This window comes from Penicillium manginii, assembly GCF_028828005.1.
Source record: "Penicillium manginii strain IBT 31320 chromosome Unknown utg000005l:1.0-5665137.0:1.0-5668048.0, whole genome shotgun sequence".
Classification (NCBI taxonomy): domain Eukaryota; kingdom Fungi; phylum Ascomycota; class Eurotiomycetes; order Eurotiales; family Aspergillaceae; genus Penicillium; species Penicillium manginii.
The window spans coordinates 3,854,204-3,871,840 of NW_026643106.1; the positions used below are offsets into that span (position 1 = coordinate 3,854,204).

General features: G+C 45.4%; 7 protein-coding genes across 7 annotated transcripts; 3 read left to right on the forward strand and 4 right to left on the reverse strand.

The window, feature by feature from the left end:
- Positions 1–70: 70 nt before the first annotated feature.
- N7533_007817 (uncharacterized protein) lies at positions 71–6,189 on the reverse strand (the record flags this gene model as incomplete). The annotated part of the gene is made up of 4 exons (XM_057104467.1): positions 71–642; positions 703–1,586; positions 1,645–2,704; positions 2,772–6,189. 4 exons carry the CDS (start codon positions 6,187–6,189, stop codon positions 71–73), a joined length of 5,934 nt encoding a protein of 1,977 aa, XP_056959424.1.
- Positions 6,190–6,509: 320 nt separating this feature from the next.
- On the forward strand, positions 6,510–7,123 carry N7533_007818 (uncharacterized protein; the record flags this gene model as incomplete). Its single annotated transcript, XM_057104468.1, has 2 exons — positions 6,510–6,633; positions 6,738–7,123. The coding sequence occupies 2 exons, from the start codon at positions 6,510–6,512 to the stop codon at positions 7,121–7,123; spliced, it is 510 nt and encodes a 169-aa protein (XP_056959425.1).
- A 370-nt stretch (positions 7,124–7,493) lies between these two features.
- On the reverse strand, positions 7,494–9,507 carry N7533_007819 (fungal specific transcription factor domain-containing protein; the record flags this gene model as incomplete). Its single annotated transcript, XM_057104469.1, has 3 exons — positions 7,494–8,580; positions 8,645–9,288; positions 9,340–9,507. The coding sequence occupies 3 exons, from the start codon at positions 9,505–9,507 to the stop codon at positions 7,494–7,496; spliced, it is 1,899 nt and encodes a 632-aa protein (XP_056959426.1).
- Positions 9,508–9,527: 20 nt separating this feature from the next.
- Positions 9,528–10,007, reverse strand: N7533_007820 (uncharacterized protein; the record flags this gene model as incomplete). Its single annotated transcript, XM_057104470.1, has 2 exons — positions 9,528–9,729; positions 9,925–10,007. The coding sequence occupies 2 exons, from the start codon at positions 10,005–10,007 to the stop codon at positions 9,528–9,530; spliced, it is 285 nt and encodes a 94-aa protein (XP_056959427.1).
- Positions 10,008–10,296: 289 nt separating this feature from the next.
- N7533_007821 (uncharacterized protein) lies at positions 10,297–11,828 on the forward strand (the record flags this gene model as incomplete). Its single annotated transcript, XM_057104471.1, has 3 exons — positions 10,297–10,409; positions 10,521–11,615; positions 11,669–11,828. The coding sequence occupies 3 exons, from the start codon at positions 10,297–10,299 to the stop codon at positions 11,826–11,828; spliced, it is 1,368 nt and encodes a 455-aa protein (XP_056959428.1).
- A 470-nt stretch (positions 11,829–12,298) lies between these two features.
- Positions 12,299–13,493, reverse strand: N7533_007822 (uncharacterized protein; the record flags this gene model as incomplete). The annotated part of the gene is made up of 3 exons (XM_057104472.1): positions 12,299–12,517; positions 12,571–13,370; positions 13,430–13,493. The coding sequence occupies 3 exons, from the start codon at positions 13,491–13,493 to the stop codon at positions 12,299–12,301; spliced, it is 1,083 nt and encodes a 360-aa protein (XP_056959429.1).
- Positions 13,494–13,862: 369 nt separating this feature from the next.
- Positions 13,863–15,431, forward strand: N7533_007823 (cytochrome P450 monooxygenase GliC2; the record flags this gene model as incomplete). The annotated part of the gene is made up of 6 exons (XM_057104473.1): positions 13,863–14,030; positions 14,100–14,284; positions 14,336–14,951; positions 15,004–15,223; positions 15,283–15,347; positions 15,405–15,431. 6 exons carry the CDS (start codon positions 13,863–13,865, stop codon positions 15,429–15,431), a joined length of 1,281 nt encoding a protein of 426 aa, XP_056959430.1.
- Between the last annotated feature and the right edge of the window lie 2,206 nt (positions 15,432–17,637).

A 17,637-nucleotide genomic window follows, 5' to 3' on the forward strand; every position in this document is an offset into this window, starting at 1 on the left:
AAATATCACTAACTAAAATGTACAAAGCTAATATGGACTCGAGCTAATAAGCAAAATATCACGAGTATGATTACTGCCCGATACCCGGTAGCAACACGCGCTCACGCCGAATGCGTGACCCCCACTCCGACTCCCAGTGGTCTAATATGTGCCGAAGATGTGCAGATCCGGTCTTCGCAAGTATGGTCTTGATGTAGAATGGATCGAGAGAAAATGGCGTGCCAGTTAGATTAGGCACATATCGACCGACCAGCTGGGCTGGGTTAATTGCCCCGCGCAGATCGATGATTGTACTCAGAATGCGGCGGAAGGGTTCAATCATCGGTTTGAGCTGCGACGAGTGAAATGGAACATCGATTCCAGCCAATGGAACAGTCGCGCGTCCGCGGCGCAGTTGCAAGGCCGAAGCTTGAACATCTTTGTAGGCCGTAGATTTCTGGAGAATTAAATTCTCCAGTGCATCTAAGTCGCTGGTGTACTTGGTTGAAAGTGCATCTAAAACATGTTGAAGACAATCCAAAGCACGCAAATCACCAGCGCAAATGTATTGACGAGAGGATACGTTGAAGTTCACAATTTCGGCAAAGCCAGTATGCCTAGATACCAGAGTAACGGCAGCCTGAAGCCCAGAATCATTGAATTCTTTTCAAAAGATGATTCACGTCAGTATGTACTCTTGGGCGTGAGAGTAGAAAAACTTACCTGGGGAGACTCGATAGGGATCAATAGCCATCATGCCATAGCTCGACCGATTCAAATCATCTCGCTCAACGGCAGACTGCATGGTCAGCCCACGACAAAACACAACGTAGAGCAGCTTTTCCAACGCCACAAAATCCGTCACAGCTGCTAAGGCAGCGTATTCTCCCAATGAATGACCGGCAAACACTGCATTCTGTGGAACTACTTGCCGAGACGCAGCGTCTTGAAAAGATGCCATCTCCATAACAGTCAGCGCCGGCTGCGCAAACTGCGTCGCGAATAGAAGACCCCCGGGATAGCGAAATCGATATGCAGTTGTCTCTGCAGTAACTTCGGGAAACATCCGACGCAGATGTATGGAACCGTCTTCCGGAATCTCGTAAACCATTTGCATGTAGTTTTGGCGTAATTGACGACCACGAGGTCCTCCGAACTGAATTACGAGCTCCGTGGGGTTTTCGCAAACGATCTTGCGAAGCTGGAAACCAAATTGCTTTTCAAAGTAGGCATCACAGCGGTCCCAGAGATTCCGGGCGATAGAAGATCGCTCGTAGAGGTCCATGCCCATAGAAGCTTGTTGGCTTCCTTGTCCCGCAAAGAAGAAGGCTGTCGGGGGTTGATGAATATGTACCTCTCCAGAAAGAACTTTCTCGCCTGAATGCTGCTTTGAAACGTCAATCTGAACCACTCGTAGGCCATTCTTCATAGCCACATGTTGCAAGGAGATCTGGAGTGTGTCCTCTGGAAGTACCATGCCGACAAACGACACATGGTAAAGAGAGATACGAGACTCATCGCCCTCAGCTGCCCATTTAACAACGGCATAGCGGACCTGTGCAGAGGTCTTCATCCCGTGTGAAATTGTTCCAGGCAACTGGGCATAACTTGAGAATACCGGCGATGTATGAATTGGGTTGAAATCCCCCCGAAGCATGGGAATACTCGCTGTTCGAGGACGAAACAACTAGCAATTCTTCGCATCGAAGTGGGATAGCATTCTCAAGGGGGTGGGACAAATGGAGAGTTTTTCCTCGACAGTCAAGCATCTCCAGAACAGGGTTCACCGCTGATAACTCTCCCACATAGTCGACTGTACCAACCTGGCGCTGGCGCTGGCCCTGCAATGTTACATAAATAACACCCAGAGTAGATTGTACTTGTTCTTGACAGGTTGTTTCGACTTGGAATATAAGATCCGATTTGTTGAGCGAGGGACTTATCGGATAATCCCAGCGAATCCAGGGCTTCGAAATCAAAACAGACTGCTCTGCCGATGAGGAGAAAGCCACTAGGGTTGCTTCGTGCTTGGACTTGGAGAAGACATAGCGATCATCGCTGTTGTTGCATGAGCCCCGTATCAGAAACTGGGAAGTAATGGTAACGAGGAGCGTTTCATCACGCTTCAAATCGCAGGAAATCTCTATCAGCTTGCCAGAACTTTCAAGACTAATCTTTTGAATATGAGCTGACGCTTTTATACAGTCACCAATAACGAATGGAAGCTCCGACGTCTGAACTTCGAGCTTGTTCGAAAGATGAACCAGGGTGAGCAAGTCGCCTTGCACAGGTCGCTGAAGGAGAGCACGGGATATCGCACCCCAAGCGAGGACGATGCCAAAGTCTAGCGGGACATCGCATGGACCCATATATTCTGTTGCTGCAATGAACGCCTGTACAGCAGATTCTTCCACAACGACCGACTTTTCGTGCGGTCGCATGAAGTCCACGGGGGTGTGTGGGCCGTTCAAACTCTCTCCAAGCCAAATGTTTTCGTAAAACGTATAGATACGTTCAGTACGATCGTCAGTTGCTTCCCAAATGGGACAGTATGATGCCTCGGGGTGGTATTCATAAACCAGAGACAGTGGAACTGGCCGATCATTCGTACTGACATCCGTCCAAAGATGCATCACGATTCTTTCTCCATGACGCTCGATAGTGACATGTTCGCGGAATTCGCCATTCTCCTTGTACTGACCAAAGGCAATGGCATTTTCTCTCTCTGTCAATTGAAACAAGAGCTGGCCATGCTGTCAATATGTTTGAAAGTGGGTTTGTAATAAACCCACGATCTTGGAAAAACACGGCGTGGGTTAGAAATGCTGTTTTCCACGAGGGATCCGTGGATCGTAGCCCTGGCTGGCATTTTTCCGCACTTGGTGTGACATGAAATGGCTTAAGGAACTCCTCATATCTCAGTTGCTTTTGTTCTCCACAGTTGCCATTACCAAGTAGAAGTGACAGGCTTCCATCATTTATGGCATCCATCACATCTTTGACAGGCTCGTTGATCTTGCTGATCGAGCGGACTGTGGCTGGACCTTGCAAAATCAAGGTGCGTTGCGCATCTTGGTCTTGAACTGCAGCTAGATCTTCTGACTGCCAAAGTGAGTCTTTCTTGAACCAATTCTCGAAATTCATATCCAGTACAGGCACAAAGGGCACGGGCTTCTGATTTGGTCTTCGGCAAATTTGAAGAAAGTAGTGAATATCTTCGGTACTCAAAAGGCTGTCGTGAATCGCAGGATGGGTATTGCAGAGGTCTTGGATAGTCTTCACGGGATCTGAGCGCGTAAGATCCGATATATCAGGTGCTGGAATTACCGAAGACGCATGCCGCTCTTGCGTACGCAAAAAGAAGTCTAAAAAGATGATGTGGTAGCTTTCATCGATCCACCTTTGAGGTGCCGGGAGGAACATGAGTGATGCCAAGCGTTGCAAGACCTCAGCATAGGTCATGTAGATGAGATCAGATGCGCTGTTCGCTTTCGCATCATGACCAAACCAAACCTTTTGGAAGTCTCTGTTGAGTCTCTTAATTATTTCCCATTTGCGAGCCTGTATGACCGGAAGTTGTTTATCCTTGCTCAAGCTGAAAATAGTCGAGTCCATTTCAGCCCAAAATATTGCAGCCCTTGTCGCGACGACATGCATCGCTTCTCCCATTTCCGACTTGATAGATATAATTCCGCCACACGAGCCTTTTAGTGTACCTTCCCATTGATTGTCTTGTAAGCCTTCGGCATTGGCAATGCAACTCTTGGATCCGGTGGCCGTATTAGCTTCCAAGCATGTCATTACTCGACTTCCGAAGAGAATTCCGTCAAACGGCATGGCAGCTGCTTTGCCTTTGCTTTGTGACCAAGCTCCTGTCAGGTATGGTTGAACGTCGTCGACACATCCAAATCCACTTCCCGCAACTAGGATAACGTTGCTGCAATGTCGGATCTCGTCGTAGGTATCAAGGATGGGTTGATGAAAGTCCTCAAATGAATGATGACCGCCGCCGCGTCCACCCGTCCATTGAAGAACAACAGGAAATGAAGGGTTTGCGCGTGCAATTTGTAGCACACTATGTATCGCAGAGGCGGAGCCCGGTTTGAATGATATGTATCGAAGACCCAGCGTCGTAATGTACTGCGTTGCCACATCTAGGGAAGGAACACCACCACCAACAGTGATACTGTCAATGGGATACCCCTCAGCGATCAACTTCCCAATGAGTGGAATTTGCCATGCAATGGCTCTTGGGTTGATGTAAATTATGTTCAAGGCGACGGCGCGACCTTTGGGCATTTGCGGACGCAATTTCTCGAGCGCTTCCGTGAGGCGAGCAGGCGAATGAAATGCGCCACCAGCAAGCTCAATGTGATATCCCGCTTGCATAGCCTTCGTCACCAGCGGGATGTGCGCGGTAGTAGGAGTCATCCCAGCAATCATGAAAGGTGGCAGGCCCAGGAGCCGACTGAATCGAGTTGCTATATGCATACCGGCAGCCGTTTTTATTACCTCCGGCCCAAACAAGGAGCTCCATTTCATTCCTCTGACTACATTTTGGCAGTCAAAAAGCTCCAACCTAGATCCGAGCGAGCTGGATTGTTTGTTGGTGAGGACATTGGCTGAGATTGTTCGTGTACCCGTTCCTTGTAAGCTGCGCTGTGCTAGAGCCCCAATACCACCCCCCAATCCGGGCCCCAAGTCAACCATATGGGTAGCACCATCGAGGGATTGATCCTTCCAGTTTACCGGAAGAGTAGTGACAAATCGCACAAGGTCGGGGACAATGTTCGTGTCAGAGCCATCTTTCCAGGGTGAGCCACTGCAGGATTGATTGACAGGAATACGTAGCTGACTCCGAAGTATTCGCAAATCCTTCAAGTCCTCCAACACTGTATCGACCGCTGATGAGAGGATGGCGGAGTGGAAAGGTAGGCTAACAGGAAGGAATGTGAGTGAAGGGACCACTCTCCTCCTCGAAAAGGGTATTCGATATTGACTATCTTTCGGACGGTCCCTTTGAATAATATCGCTCAATGCTATCAGTGCTCGACGTGGCCCACTAACCACGAAGTTTGTGTTGCTGTTGACAAGAGAGACAGCAATGTGTTGGTTGACAGGCAATGCATCATTCAGACGACCGATCTGCTCTTCAAGGATATGTCGGTGTGTATTTGACACCGATAACATTGGAGATGGTTCTCCTTGTCCACGCTCTGCAATCTCTGAAAGCTGATTTGGGGATGGTGGTGCATCGGAAAAGGCTTGCTGACTTCGAACTCCGATCCAAAAAAGAATTGTAATGGCGTGAATAGAAGCTTGGTGCCAGTCCTCCCATGATGCGGCCGAGGATGCGGCGGCGGCGACAACTATACCCTGTGAGTGCCCATGTATCTGCCTGAATAATAAAGGAATTTCTTGTGGCGAGACCCCAAGTGACGCCAGCAGTGCGTGGAAACTCATAAATTGAAGTAGCCCGATAAGAGGTAGGCTAACGGGAGCGCGTAAAAGATATTCTGAAGATGGTACATTTTTGGTGTTTTCCAGCCAATCAAGAACACTGAGGCCCTGGAAGAACTGCTTGCTAGCGGCCGGGTGACGGGCGAGAGCAGATAAATGACTGTCGAGGGCAGCGACAAGGGGCTTTAAAAGTGGTTCATATGCATGATAAAGCTGTTGTATCTCTTGCCAGTACTCTCGAGTGTTGCCTTGTCCACCAAAAATGGCATATACATGCGCATTGCCGGTACCTGCGTCGCGGAAAAGTGAAGACATTTTCAATTGAAGAGGTATTTGGGGATTCAAGTAGGTTGCGTAGTGTAGGCGAAGCAATTCAAGCACGAGTTTGGGATTTTCGGCAATTTTTCCACTATGAGTGTGAATGTCATTCTCCCCCAAGACCGATTGCTCATAAAAATGGCATAGATGTTCGAGAAGTGGACCGTTTCTCGGATATGAAGAAGCCAAGGTTGTTGCTTTCTGACGCCACACAAAGGTAATGAATTTCAAGACTAGCTCGGCTAGTGATCCCTCTTTTTCGGGAAATTCCAACGATTTTTCGAAGCTATGAGACAATGCTTCGGCATTCTCATAGCTCTTGAGGGGCACGGGGATCAAGACTGGATTGCTTCCAAGCCTTATCGTGGAGGGAATCATCGTGTCGTCCCTAAGTGGAGAGGTTTTCCCAGACTCGGTGGGAATGATGTGCATCGCACGAAAACAGAAAAAGCAGGATATAAACAGCTATGAGGCCATTCAATCCACAAGAACAAGGCACTACATTGCGAAGGCCGAGATCATCTCTTTCATCGGGAAGACTGCCCGGTGACAAAGTGGAGCTTGAAGCCAAAGTCGGCGTCTTTCGGGGCGTAAGCAGATGTTTCTTACTCACCGGAACATTGCTGGTCCAAAGGCGGAATGGGGCGGAGATGCTGATTAAGGAGCTCAAAGAAGTATGAAAATAGATATTTCATTTTGGCCGACTTGAAGTCTGCGACCGTTGAGACCGTTGAGAACTGTAACAGTCTATCATGGGCCGAAAGGAGAACCCCGCGCACCATAAGCTTTCTCGACCAGGTGAACCGGACTGGCGATCGCTAACGGATCGCATTGGTCGTCGTCGGGTCCAGAATCGCCTCGCGCAGCGCGCATATCGTACGTTCTTTCTCGATTGTCTATCTTGTCTTGCTGCTCTAACTCAACTCGGGCGAAGGACCTAGTACTGGAGTGAGGAGGCTGACACTCTCCCAACTGATTAGGGCAGAGCGCGAAAAGCCAATCATCACAGCTAGCTCGACTAGAGAGTGAGTTATCTGGGATTCAGAAAGAAATTCGTTATTCGAAGCCAATAAGCGACTGCGTGAACGGGATGCAGCCACCCGAGGACAATTGTTCTTCTGCAAACAAAATTGTTGATACCCCATCGCCTGCACCGACATCACTTATACACTTGGCGGTAGAGCAAGGCCATATCGGTGTGTTGAGAGCTCTTTTGAATAACGATAGTGAAAGACAAAATTTGAATGCCATCGATGCCAGCAATCAGACTCCACTCCACAAAGCATTGGAGATTGGCCAGTTGGAGATAGCACAGGTCCTCATTGAATATGGAGCAGAGCTGGGGAACATTGTCGATAGCAACTAGCTATCAAAATGTGGTGCTGCTTTCGATCTGTGAAGTAAAGAGAAGGGGCAAAATCAATATTTGAATTGGAAGAGGAAGGGATGGAGGAAGGAATGTAGAAGACAGAGCAAACGGAGTGAGCAGTGGGTCACCCGATCTCCCCGATGCGACAAACATCTGTGCCCACCATTTGTCAACCTTGGAAATCTTGTCGAACCGGTAATTGAAATGGAGATGTTTTATTTCACGGCGCTTTTATGGTCCAATGGATAGAGTACAAATTCAAGTTCACCCCCAATGTTAACAAAATAATGGAAAACCAACATACTCGAAGCCGATTCTTAACCTCGACCACTCCGATTGTGACAAAGGGAGACGCTAGGACAAGGATTTAGATGCTGTTTTCGAATCCACCCCATAATCTTCCAGGGTGGTCTGCACTCAAGGTTCCATCGATCTCATCTAGAAGGGATGTCCACAGGTCCAAGTCCATATCAGGAGCTGCATCAACAAACTCAGACCAAAGTTTATCAAGAGGCGATGGCGAAATTCCGTCACTGTTGCTCGAGAGCGGGCTAGGCTCTACCTTGTATTGCATCACTGGGCTATGAACTTTTGTTGCAGCTGAGCTTCCTGGCGTGTGTTCTCTTGAAATCAAGGAGGCTGGATTGATGGTAGTGGGCGGAATATTCTTGAGTTTGCGCTCTTTTAAAGTGGCTCGAAGCTTTTGCACTACTCTTTGAGTGCCATCTACCTCCGATGCAGACTGCTCTAGTATGCGGCAAGCTGCCATCACCTCTTGCTGCCTAGTAGTAGCATCAAGACTGGTTGGATAGAGAGAGAAGTCACTTGCCAGAAGAACGGCTGCGTGAAATACGTGTTGCATGATCGACCACAAACGACAAGGGTTGATGCTCACCAAAGGACCTGCATCGTCCATGAGACGCCGTAACTCAAGTACCATACGAGCAGAGCGTATCCCTGCCTCTCGTGAGTATGCATACCGTTTGTTTACGGAACTTTCCAGATGGAAGCGCCGGTGCAGCCAGCATAGGCGGGTGTGGGCCGAAAAGTGGAGGATTAGTCGCTGCCACATGATATAGGAGTTCTCATGTGGGCAAAGTTGGGTATCCCGAGCTCCTCCTGGCTGAAGCTGGAAGAAAGATGGCAGATCTTGCAAGTAATATTGAAACTTTGCATCTAATGCTATGACAGTATCGTAATCCAGATCGATGGAATCAAGTCCATTGAACGGGAGCAGATTCACTGCTTCTTCGCATATTTCTGCCAGTCTGATCCGAGCGATAGAAGCCGACATTGTTGTAGGGACTGAGGAGGACAAGTCATACGGTGCACGGTCGGGGTCAAATTTCGCAGTGATAGCTCCATCATCAATATTGCTAGGATACTGAACTGCCATGTGTTTTTTTTGAAAAATGTAGGTTCCTTCTTGAGGCCCACCTGAAAATGCAAGCAGCCTAAACAACATATTAACTTTTCAATATTGGTCTCTAAATCCAGTAAAGAGAACATAGTGCATACCAATCGGAAGATACCATGTGCCACCAGATGCGTCTTTGTACTTCAACTTCAATGCCATCGCATCCATTGAGACGTCGGTGCTCACGACTCTTAGGGGTGTCCAAACAATGAATACGCATCGCGCGTGCCATGAGAAGTCCCCTAGCACGCAGAAGATGAACTTTATCAAGAAGGCCCTCTGCATTGGTGTGGAGGTAAGTGAGGGTACTTATTCCTGCCAAGGCGGCAGTAGAGGGTGGCAGATCATGATCAAGAAGCCCCAAAGCTAGATGACTGTAGGCAACATGTAGATCCTTGGCCTCGGAAGGGGTAATATAGAGCTTCTTCAGTAGGTCTGGGGTCCATATAAACGCGGCATTGGAGATGATGCTAAGTAGAAGCAGAAGAGTTCCTGCTTCAAGGGCTTTTCCCAGGCTTAGCCGATGATAACTTTCCTCCAATATAGCGCGAGTAGATGGTACATGGAGTACACCAAAATTCGGATGAGTAGTATCAAAAAAATGATTGAACAAGTCACGAGTTTGATGAATATTTGGAAGGCAGCTTATTGCAAAGACAAGAGTGGCTGAGCTTTGGTCGTGAGGATGTTGATTGGATTTCATGTAAATTAGTGCATTTCCAAATCCAGTTCCTGAGAGGCGAGTCTAACGGTAACCAGTTAGTTCAATGCGCCTAAAAGTCATGGCCATACATACTCCAAGAGTCGTGGAAGTAGAGTTGTTGGGTGAGCCAGTTGGTAGATGTGCCACTGAAATGGATTTTCCGGCATGCCGGAGCACTGCTTCCTCCAGAATTTCGATGCGCGTAAACAGCTCCGGGAGGTTGGTAGATTCGTCTTCGCAAATCATTGGTTTTGTTTCCATATGTTTTGTATCGTTCAGGTTTAGTAACGCGGTCGCGTTTTGCTGAGTAGAAGAATGTGGCGTATTTCTCGCGCGCCTTGTGTCAGCCTGTCCACCATAGACACAAGTTTTTCTCCGCTGTCGACAATTTGCACAAGGTTTTCCACGATCACAACGCAGCTTCTTTGATCGACATAGCTCACAAGAGACCGCTCGTCGAATTCTTTGATGTACAAAAGTGGTCTGAAGGGGTTTTCTTTCCATGCTGGTGAATAATTGAGTATTTCAATGCTTCAAAAATCTTTTTGACAAAGCAGAGACTTGCCAACTTAAATGAAACTCAACTATGTGACTCAATATTTGAGGATGATCTGTATTCGATTCTATGAGTCCACACGCATACAAGTTGGGGTTAGTTAGCCATTAGTTTTGACTAACATAGCAGATGCAGGGGGAGTAACTTGCTTGACGGCCGTCGGAGTGAGCGGGCCCGCTCGGCCGTCTTCGTGCGAGACCCGCATTGGACGCTAATTAGCACAGCTCGCGATGGATATGGTTGGCTGTTCCAAAATGTGGGGCTCTGCGCTAACTATTGACTTCTCCATTCACAGGCACGGAGTACAAGTACAAGGAAGTAGGTGTCAGACTACTCCGTAGCCTGGTGTTAAGTCCGCGGACTTCGGAGACTTACCCTTTCGGTCCATGTCTTTCGCACGAGGAATATTTCTTATAAACAACCATGAGATTACTCGTGGTCTATTCATTTTCTTTCAGTGATGGCCTAAGAAATTTTCAATAAATACTTCGCCAATGGCTCCAGTGGGCAAGATCGAATTGGAGCCCCCAAATGGGGGGTGGAAGGCCTGGCGGACAGTTTTTGGCTCTTTCTTATTGCAGACGTCTTCGTATGGCTATGTGACAGCGTAAGCACCCCAAATCCATGGATTGACTTTGTCAAATATACGAAACAACTTTCAAAGGTTGAGAAATACACTTTTATCATGGCCATAAAAGCTAATTTTGTGGTATAATAGATGCGGTGTTTTCACTCTACATTATAAGCAGGTCATGCTACCGGAATACTCAGCTTCTCAGCTGGGTTGGATCGCCACCATTGCCGTCTTCCTCATTTTCGGTGTTGGTATACCGATTGGCGCTCTTGTAGACCGCTACGGCACGCGTCCTGTGGTGGCCCCGTTTGTTGCCCTGGGAATCGTGTCTCTCGGTTTACTTAGTCTCTGCAAAACATACTGGCAGATTGTTCTCTGTCAAGGAGTCGCTTTTGGTCTAGCCTGCTCTGGGACAACTCTTCCTGCGGTCATCTGCGTTACTCAATGGTTTTCGACAAAACGCGGACTTGCTGTCGGCCTGGCGAGCTCCGGAAGCAGCTTCGGAGGACTTATTTTCCCTATCATGGTTTCTCGCTTGATCAATAGCCACGGCTTCAAAACCGCGATTCACTGGTCTACACTAGTGGTCGGCGTTTGTATGATAGTTGGCCTGATCTGTTGTGAGGGGCCATATCCCCCGAAGCGCCTAGCCGCCATGAAAGAGAAGGAATCAAGCGCCAGTCCGTCCTTAGACTCACCAAAAACAGATGAAAAGTCTGACGAGGGTGATTTAGGTGTGTCAGGCTCCGTTGAAGCTTCAACTAACCCTGATCAGCCTGCCGCTAAAGTTCCTGGCATGGCCCACAATCTTGTTCCATGGATAGCCTTCTGTGTCGGTGTCTTCTGCTGCACGTTCTCTCTTTTGGTCCCTTTCGATTATCTGCCGACCATCGCTGTGGAACAGGGTATGAAGCAAGACCTAGCTCAATATACACTTGCTATGATCAATGCCGGATCCATGATTGGACGTATTATACCAGGCTTCATATCTGATCATCTTGGCCAATTCAATGTCATGGCACTAGTCACGACCCTTTCGGCAATCGCGCTCCTCGTTGTCTGGCTTCCTGTCTATTACTCCCCAACGAACGGTGGCATCATCTTCTTCTCCTTATTTTACGGATTTGTCTCTGGTGGATACACCAGTCTGTTATCACCTTGTGTTGTAGCGCTGGTAGATGGCCAAGTGGCTAATCTCGGCCTCAAGTTCGGAATCGCATGCCTTTGTCTTGCATTTGGGTAAGCTTTCAAGGACTATGTCTCTTTAAATGGTATCGCTAATCATTTTATAGGGCGTTGGTGGGAATTCCTGTCAGTGGAGCAGTGGCCGACGATACTGGCAACTGGGGCGGCCTGATCGGCCTATCCGGCGCCATGATGGCTCTCGGTGCTATGAGCTTCATTATTTCCCGTGTTCAAATGGGTGGTTGGAACCCAATGACTAAGATTTGAAAAGCTTGAGTGATGTGCAGACAATCTCAATTCCAAACTAGACGCGATGTCCATAGGAGTCCCCCTAAACTGTTTCCCGTTGTTTTCAGCTCTTTATATCCATAGATTATGCGAATTGATTATTATACAGAATTTGAGATTGAATAATAAGCTCATTGAAATGTTTTGTATTTCAAACACTTGCAGTTTTACTGGTAATTGGTCAAGTTCAGAAGAGCCAGCAAAGTTCATATCAAATGAAACCGAACCATCCATCGGCTCGAATCTTAGACCAAGTGTGGACGTAATAAGAGGAATACTGCATATTCCCCGAGACTCCGCTCATATAAATAGTATATAATCGGTAAACTAGTATAGCTAGATGACTAAACGAGAAATAAGCACATGAGACTGGTGCCGACTAGTTAATTAGTTGCTTACAACAGAACCGTAAGCCCAACCATGAAAGCCTCTATTCATTATTCCGATGTTCAAAGGGGGTAGACATTCCAACGCCAATTAAACTCATCTGGCTGGGTCCCTCTCTGTATTCCCGACAGCTTTTGTATTATCTCTTTCCCCTGCACTGCATTTCCAAACTCGAATCGTTCGCCGGTGGAATCTCGCAAAATCGATCGTATCGGAACAGCAGTAGCCGCTGTGCCAACCGCAAAGACTTCAGAAAATCGGCCAAGGGTGTTGAAAGGGATCTGAATCATACGATGTTAGAAGCAAACGGATCTTCTAGATTCGGGGTAATTACCGCGCAGTGCTGAATCGCCCACCCCTCTTGCTTTGCGACACTGGTGAGAGACTCGCTAGTGATGCTGTGGATAGCATTATGTGTGTCTGGCACGCAAATTGTTTTAGATGCCCCTTCCACGCCAACGAAGCCACTTGTGCTGAACTCTTCGATTTGGGATCGCGTTTCACTATCTAGATGAAGGGTGAGACCAAATCCACGTTGACGAGCGCGTGCCTGGTGCGGCCAAGCCGGCGCGTAATTGCCTCCTAACTTGCCACTTCCCGTACCACGCGGTGCTGAACGGTCGAAGTCTTCCATGATGAGTGCATCAAGGGCATCTGTGCCGTGGTATGCGCCTCCGGGAATGACATAAATGGCCAATATAGTCTTGTTGGACGGTGCCAGCGCAATTTGCGCACCGGACCCAAAAAGTACCGGTCGCAGATATAAAAAACCGGCGCTATCGGCTGGAGGAACGAATTCCGCATTGCTCGCGACAGCTAGTCGCACGCATTCCAGAAATAGCTCGTTAGATACTTCAGGCAGACAAACCATGTTTGCCGAGTGGCGCATCCGAGCTGCATGGGCTTCGGGACGGAAAATGTGTAGGGTATTCTCCGCCGTGCGAAATGCTTTAAGCCCTTCGTATACCTGCTGGCCATAGTTGAGACCAGGGGCTAGCCCATGAACCTGAATATAGGGGCTGGCAATCAGCTCCGGAGTGCTCCATTTTCCGGTCGATGCATCGTAGCTACACTCGACATGCCCGTTGACTTTCGGTGGGTCTGCAAGGCTGAGGGAAGACCAATCTGTCAATGCTATTAGATAAAGATGGCAATGTGCGACTCGGAGTTTTCCGCGTAATCAAAGCACTTACCTATATCGGCTGGTAATGGAAATTGTTTCCCAATATCGCGATCATTTTCAGTAGGAATTGTCATTTTGTGCATTAACAAGCTTCAGTATTCAGAGAGATGGATGTCGACTTTTCCTCTGGAATGGAACAGCTAAAGTATATTTCAAGAGATCGTTGGATGACCTATTTTGATTGGGCCGGGATTTTTCCGCAATAACAAGCAAGAGAAAGTCCTGATACTTGCCGATTTGTGATCGAGAAAATATGAAGGGTTCTCGGGTGGCCCGTCGTCTGACCCCTTGAATAGTGGCCGATATTACTATTCACTGCTATCGTAATTTACTGGCCGACACAATTTGAATAATAGAAACTCTCTATTACTTTGAAACATACATATCCATTCAGATGCACTAATTCCCGTTTTGAAAATTCTAAGTCACTTCGAAAACTCGCCATGGGGTCAAAGTTCGACGATCTTTGGGCCGCGGGCCTCATTCCTGCGCATTTGAAAACTGCCCCAATCACAAACTATATTGCGCCATTTGGTGACTTGAATTTTCTATTGGCTACCTCTACAATAGGGCTTGCGATCGTTGCATTTTTTATTATTCAAAGCCCAGCGGTACTAAGCACTATCTTCAATGTAAAAGTTTGTCTGTCGGTGTTGTGATCGTAGCTAATTCAAAGCCAGGCATTTCTTCATTATACAAACATCATCCGAAGTATCGATAACAAAGGTCTTCTAGATGGACCTAAGTTCTCTTATCCATTCGGCAACTCGAAAGAACGTTTATTCCAATCGCGCAAGTACTCATTCGAGTGGGCACACCAGTATGGCAAGATCTATCGTATCTGGACAGGCTTGCACGCCGAAGTGTTAGTGATTCCACCTTTTGACGATTACTTGTACTGAATCAATATACAAAGCGTAATAACAACCCCGGAAGATGTCGCCAAGTTTTACCAGGATGCCAATTCCCATAACAAAACTTTTCACCGTCGCAGTGGCTGGGTAACCAATTCGGTTTTAGGCGAAGCTGTTGGCTTCGTCTCGGGAGATCGATGGAGAGTCTTCCAAAAAATCCTTGATCCGCTTGTGTCGAATAGTGTTGCTGTCAAACACATCCCGCGTATCAACCAAGCCGGGTCGGAGTTTGTGGCTAGCATTCCGAATGTACGAATAGACAAAGGTGGCGCGAACGACCCACTCATTATCTCCGCTGCCAGAACATTTATGCCATTCCCACTTCTTGAGACAAGTCGCGTCTTCTTTGGTGAGATGGAGGACACAGAGAAGGCCGAGCTACTCGAAATCGGGGGAATTTACTCTAAAGCTTTGCTTTTACTTTTTGAGAACGGTCCATTCAGGCGCTGGCTCGGATACTGGATGCATACCCCAACTGAATACAAAGCAACAAAGGAGTTTCTCAACCGCTGGGACTCATTCAATGACAAAATTGCTCAGGCAAGACAGAATAGAAATGATCTGCCCATCACTCAACTCTGGAAGCATGTGCACCAAGGCACCATTACCCAGAAGGAGGTAAGATTACAGCTCCTTTTGTTCAATAAAAGCTAACTTTATCACAACACAGCTCATTCAAACCATCACTGAGATGACTTACACCAATCTAGATGTGACCTCCCACGTTATCACCACAACCTGTCTCTTCCTTGCCGATAATCGTGCGACCCAGGATGCTCTTCTGGCCGAGATTGACTTGCATCGAAATGACATTGAGAAGTACCTTGGTCGAAAAGATACGCTCTTGCATTATGCATTTTTGGAGGCAATGCGCCTGCAACCTGTTCTGCGTATGCTCATGCCGCTAAACTATCACTCTGTACCCGAATATTAAGCTAACAAGCCATAGCTTTTACCTTGCCCGAGGCATCAATTACTGACAAGGAGCTTGGCGGGTACCACATACCCAAGCATGTAGGTGACTATACTCTAATAAGATTCACTACATTCAACTTATTTGAATCAGACCAGTGTGACTACCGACTCCTATGGGCTTAACATCCGGAACCCCTTCTGGGGACCTGACGCCAGAGAATATCAGCCAATGAGATTCAAAGTTATAAGTCCAATAGAGGTATTTATTTCATCTCTCCTGTACCAGGGAAATTGTAGCTAATACTTTGGAATAACCAGCTTATTCGAAATATGAACGCTTTTGGCTACGGTTCACGAAAGTGCCTCGGTCAGTATTTTGCAGACAAGCAACTCCGGTCACTGGTAATGCATCTTTTCGACAAATATGATGTTTCTTGGAACAACCGCAGCCTGACAGATGCTGCATTTGAAACGGATAGGAGCACACATGTTGATGTTTTCAGCGTAGAATTGTGTTTGACAGAGAGAGTGCGCAGGGGCACCAATAGTGATCTATGATTGTGACGATATAGGAGTGTCCTATTACTTGATGTACATACTATTCCTGATTAGGCCGGCGCGCCGCTGGAGAGGTCGCGGGGTTGTAGTTGACTCTCACGACCTCACGACCTCGCGAGTTCAATTACCAGTAATTACCAGGAATTACTATTACAGTGGGTGGCCAAAATAACTCGTCCGACCCATTTGCTCACAAATCTTTCTGCCACTTTTTCTGCCGTGCAAAAACCTCGCAAATATCATCAAATTGAAGCTCAATACTTAGTATACCATCCATCTGCTTCAATAACAGCCATTATGCGACAAGGTTTCAAATCAGTAAGTCTCTCAAATAACCCTATATCTATCTGTAACCATACCACTGCTATAATATTAATTAATAGCTCCCTAGTCTCTTTATTATATGATAGTTTACTACGTAATTCAGAATAAATTTTATAAATTTTACTTTTAAAACTAACAAAACGTTCTTTATATAGAGAATATAAAGACTATTCTATTGTTCTTATCTCTTAATTAGCCAGTGACTCACATATAATATATATAGTATAAGTTAAGGTTTTATTATATATAAAAATAGTCTCTATAATAAAACTGCTATCTCTTATTACTGGCTAAATTAGAGTAAGAAGAATACACTGATGGAGATTATAAATTATAGATATATTTACACTATTTATTCTTTTGGATCCTCTGTTATCTCTAAAGAGAGAAATTTATCTAGAATGATATTAATGTTTAGAAAAATAAGTTTAGAATATCTAAGATATCTATTTCCTAGAAAGTCAAAGTGTAACAGGGAAAACCTTAGACTGTATTAAGATAGGTCAGATCTGATATAAACTGGCAGTATCAATTATGGAGTATACTACTCTAATTATACTACTTTGTAAGAGATAGAAATCAGACTTAGAAGAGATATAAAATCTTTATAATCTAGAACCCTCCGACCAAGTCTTAATCTAATATAGATTAATATTAAATATACTATCTACCCTACTATATTATTTCCACCTTACCTAGTTAATATCTTAACTATTATAATTATAATTTTTTCTTCTTCTAACTATCTCAATTATAAGATGATCTCTTGCTAGAATACTTATTAAAATCTATCTAATACTAATCTACCTCTAGTTATAATAGCTACAATAGTATCATTTAAAGAATCCTACTAGAAGTATAAGATATTATAATTAAAAATAATCTAAATCTTTATTAAGACTTTCCTAATACTAATACTATAATCCTAGTTACTAGATTTACCATAATCTTATAGAAAAAAGGTTTTCTAAAATTTAATAATACTATAACTAATAAAAAATATTCTAATAATAATATAGATAAATCCAATACTAATTTAATCTATTTTTACTAGTTTTAGAAGAAATATAAATAATAAAAGTAAATTTAATAGTTTAAAGTAAGACTATAAAAACTTAAGAGTAAAAAAGTAATAAAATATTATCTATCTTAACTTGAATATAACTATAGACTAAAGATTAAGAAAGACTTATTGAAGATAGATAAGTTTATTAAGTTATTTCATTTATAAAATAAGAATATCTAATTAATAAAAGATGGGAATACTTATTGGCTGTCTGTTAAGTAGACAGGTTGATCGCAAGAGATAAAACCACCACACTCACAGAGTATAGGAAGGAGATAGGCAAAGTGTGACACTATTAAGAATTGACTAAACAAAGAATAGAACTTTTTATAAGTATTATATCAATACTGTCACCTTAGTAGTTTTAGTAGAATATTTTATAAGGGGGAATATATATATAATTGTTATTAATACTATTAAATAAATACTACTTATTCTTAC